This window comes from Olea europaea, chromosome 7, assembly GCF_002742605.1.
Source record: "Olea europaea var. sylvestris chromosome 7, O_europaea_v1, whole genome shotgun sequence".
Classification (NCBI taxonomy): Eukaryota; Viridiplantae; Streptophyta; class Magnoliopsida; order Lamiales; family Oleaceae; genus Olea; species Olea europaea.
In genome coordinates, this window is record NC_036243.1 from 9,964,567 (window position 1) to 9,968,912 (window position 4,346).

Here is a 4,346-nt window from a genome sequence, read left to right on the forward strand (position 1 = left end):
CATTATTGTCGACAATCCTAAACACAAAAGTATTGATTATTATTATCAATACCGTTATCAATAATACAAGTTTGGATGTATTATTGACAATTTCCAAATTCATGCGTTCTACGACTGGATAGTGATCATTCTGTATCATTTCAAGTTTGCTGCACACATTATTTTAAACATTAAACCGATTTGGTTGATTGGCTCGAAAATTTAAAACATGTATAAATCGGTTTGCAATTTGCAAATATATCAAACTACAAAAATAAATAACCATGTTTCCTCTATAGTAATTTAGCCTAATAAAATAAGCTATCGGACGAATGTATATAGCCCACAAATAATTAATGCATTCAATTATTTAGCAGTGGAGCGTTGGAAATAATATTTGATTTATGGACCACAAAGAGTTGGCTTTATTTAATCATTACTTTGTTGGCACTTGCTCCTGTCCTTGTCAAGCACTACATTAATACTAATGAGAGATTTCAAGGAAATTTCTGAAAACGTTGTCTCTACTGTACACAAATGCCGGTGATGTCAATTGGGACAGCAGGCCACGACAGAATATGGATGGTAATTATTACGCCTTGTTTGGGTCACATTATTTTTTTTTAATAAATTTTTTATTAGTGTGTTGATGAAAAATATATAATTAAAAAATAAGAAAAATTTTTGAATTTATGTGTAATATAATTTTATTGAAAAATGTGTGGTGAAAATAATGTCAAATCATTATTTAAGAATGTATTTTTTTTTAAATGTTGCTCAAATATAAATGATCGACTCTAAAATTTTGAAATTCTATTTTTATTTTTCATCGGATAATTTTAAAAATAAATCCATAACCTTTTTAATATCATGTTAAACCGCCTATTAAAAGTTCAAACTGTTAGAGACAGAAGTCTTTATTTATTCACATTTCTTACATTAACCAAAACACGCACTAAGGAAGAACATTTTGTATATTAGCAAATTAGTAGGTCTAATATTAAAGATTTCAAGTTACATCTTACTAACAAATTTTGTGATCCATTGTAATAAGGGTATCACGTGCATCAGCATATGTACAAATAAATTTTCAATTAGTATAATAAGATAATAATATTAATACTAATCTATAAAGTATTTTAATAGATTTTTATAAAAATTGATTAAAATATTGTGAATAGAGGTGGCGATCGAGCATCGATTCGACCGCTCGGCTAGTAAAAAGGTGACTCGTGGGGCAAGCCTGAGCCCGAGACGAGCAGGCCGACTCGCCCACAAGGCTTGTGGGCAAGCTCGTGACTTGTGATGAACAATGACCAAAATGGCCACTTTTTTAAAAGAAGTGACGTTTTCGTCATATTTAAAAATAACGTATTAATTTTAGAAGTAATTTTTAACTTTTCAAAAATCCTATCAAAAGGACCCTTAATAATCTTTTGAACTTTGAAGTGATATTACAGAAAAACAAATATAAGAACAAGATTAAAATGAAAACTTATCACCATATATAGACTAACATCTTAACCGTAGTACTAAAAGATAACCACTTCAATACACCTTACATAATTCTTATTACAAGAATTTTATTATCGCTTCCATACCAAAATTGGTATCAAAGCAAGGAAATTGCCTTAATCTGATGGTTACGATGGTCTGATGGTAGTCGAATCGTCGACGACGAATGGAGGCTCGACAAACTCAAACAATGAATCGAGGGGATCAACGAAACCCTTCATAACATCGCGCATTTGTGAACGTTTTAAAATTCTTATTACAAGAATTTTATTGTCATTTTCGCAACAAAATTGGTATCGAAGTAAGGAAATTGTCTTAATCTGATGGTTGACGATGATCCTGGTGATAGTTGAATCATCAATGATGAACGTAGGCTCGACAGACTCGAATAACGAATCGAGAAAATCGACAAAACCCTTCATAACATCACGCAAATGCTGACTGCATTGAGTTTTGAAAGGAATCGTGAGCCCATGAAGAAACAAGCTGATAAGAATTTACAAACTTTAACTACTATGAATGTTGGTTGTTTCAACAATCTTAAAACACGGCAAAGGATGGCCAGAGAGTTTCCTCGAGTCCCAGCTAAATTTTGATACACGCAAGTTATTAAGAATTCTACGAAGATTTAAGAAGAAGATATAAAAGAGTCCAATTTAAAGTGCAAGAAGATTTTTAGAACACGATGCACCATCAACAATGAAGTATGCAAGGTGATAATAAATCAGAAAGTAGTCAGACTTGGTATCCAAAGCATTGGTGAAAAGCTTTAAATTTGAAGACCTAAAAGTATTCATTTTCCTGTCAAGTTTCACATGTTAAGTTTTCATTTTAATCTTCAATCAACTTTTCCAATTGACGTCGGCATTCAGACATGAAATCTAGTACCTTAACCATAGTACTAAAAGCAAAAGCAAATAAAAGAAAAAAAAAATAAAAATAGAAAAGCAATTTCACATAAGCTTGAGCAAACACCATACAATGTTAACAATCAGACAAAAAGTCAACAAACCCTAAGAAATCCAAGTCATTTTCCCACTTTGGTCATGTTTAAAAATTACGCAGTTGTTGGGGTGGGGTTTGCAAATTATATCACTTCATAATATCAATGGTTGGTCGGTCTTCGGTTACTTACTTATAATTAATTATTATTTTTTGCTTTTGCTTAAACAGATTAATTTTGAAACACTTTTTTGCTTCCTCAACTTGGAGATTGACGCACTGAACAAGCAACCACTTGTGCCCATTGCCTCAACCTTGTCTTCACCGTCTGTGGATTATCCCCTATGAAAGAAAGGTCATATAATTAAATTATAACTCGTTCAAGAACACCAAGCTTAATCGATATAGAACCGATCGACTTTTCGTATAAAGAAAAAGGAGGTCGGGTGAATATCGGATCGATCTGACAGTTCTTTAAAACATTCTTGATTTCTTGTAGTACTATGTTAATAGAACAAGATCGAAAGTCGAGGTTATGGATCATATTTAGGAGGATAAACCCCTAGAGAGAAAATTTGTGAAAATATAAAGAAGAAGAAAGGAAGTCCTTTATTTACCGGCGCCGAATATGGTGTGGGGGCTTCCAAGTGGAGATGACGTATCGCACTCGGAGGTGGCGTATGAAAGTGGCGGCGGAGGCTTTGAAATAGTATCGTTGTAATGTTTGTTCACTGAATAGTAAAGGCCATAAGCCGGAAAAGTATCGGACAGCCGCTTGTCCATTTCGGGAGAGTCAAATCCGAATCCCAGCTCTATGCATGCCTTCAGTTCATCTAAATCTTCGTCGGTGACACTCTTGCTCCGCCTGTTACGTCGGTCCTTACGCCGCAGCCACGCCTCGTCGCGGTAGGAGTCGGGGGACCAAGAATTCTGTTTGCAAAGAGAGGAAGCTACATGAGGCGGCGGCGGGGAGGAGGGTGGATGCTGTGACGGCTGAGGTGGTAGAGGTGGGGTGGTGGGGTTTGACATGGAGGTAGTGGTGGAGCACCGCGGGCCGCCCAACCCCTACGGCGGGGAGATAGGGAGGCCGTCGGAAAGCTCTACTGCTCGAAGTTTTTGTTTTTGTCAAATTGAAGGTGTGAAGGCTGGGTGGGTGGGTTATATGTTGTTTTTGTTCTTCTTACTGGGCTTTGATTGGTACTGCCAGGATGTGGGGCCTGCAAGCTAAGCATTGTTTGGCAACCATCATCGTAACCTGTCATTTAAATTTTTTAAAATTTTTTTTGGGGGAAATCCTTACCATGAAAATGTGAAGATTTTAGAGAAGAAAATATCCCTTTCATGATAATAAAATTTTATTAATTATATTATTTGATCTTCTCCCTCACCGCTTACCAAATAGATATGTTCAATGTTCAACTTTTGAGTTTTTTTAGCCCCGTTTGGTACTCTTTTTTTTTTAAATGTATTTTTCTTTCTTTTCTTTTCAATCACAAATTTTTTATTAAAATAATATTACACATAAATCAAAAATATTTTCTTATTTTTTAACCACACACTTTCCATCAAATTACTATTCTAAAATGTATTTTTACATAAAAATAGCTCTCGAACACATATATATGTTAAAATATTATTATTCGCTAATTGAAAATAACAAAAGTTCTTAAGAACAAAAGATTCAATAATTTAGAAAAAAAAAATAAAAATTAATTTAATCATATTTTTGTGACAATTCCAGCGCATTTTATTTAATCCTTGAGCTAATCTTACGAACATGTAGACAGATGAGAATCCATCTGAAGAATATTTCGCAAAGCTCAATTTTCGTAATTAGCATAAAATGTCTCTCTTTTAATGCTATTTTACAAAACGTCCTTACATTTCATTTTTTGATATTTTCACCTTTA

At 33.9% G+C, this 4,346-nt stretch overlaps 1 protein-coding gene across 2 annotated transcripts; it reads right to left on the bottom strand.

Moving 5' to 3' along the window:
- Positions 1-1,485: 1,485 nt before the first annotated feature.
- Positions 1,486-3,586, bottom strand: LOC111396937. Of its 2 annotated transcripts, none has more exons than XM_023023557.1 (2): positions 3,054-3,586; positions 1,486-1,935 (listed from the first exon to the last, which is right to left on the bottom strand). In XM_023023557.1, exons 1-2 carry the CDS (start codon positions 3,463-3,465, stop codon positions 1,913-1,915), a joined length of 435 nt encoding a protein of 144 aa, XP_022879325.1. In that variant the 5' UTR covers positions 3,466-3,586; the 3' UTR covers positions 1,486-1,912. The 2 variants fall into 2 exon arrangements, with proteins under 2 accessions (XP_022879325.1, XP_022879324.1); XM_023023556.1 differs by lacking the exon at positions 1,486-1,935 and adding an exon at positions 2,429-2,778 and having other exon boundaries at positions 3,054-3,579.
- Positions 3,587-4,346: the final 760 nt, after the last annotated feature.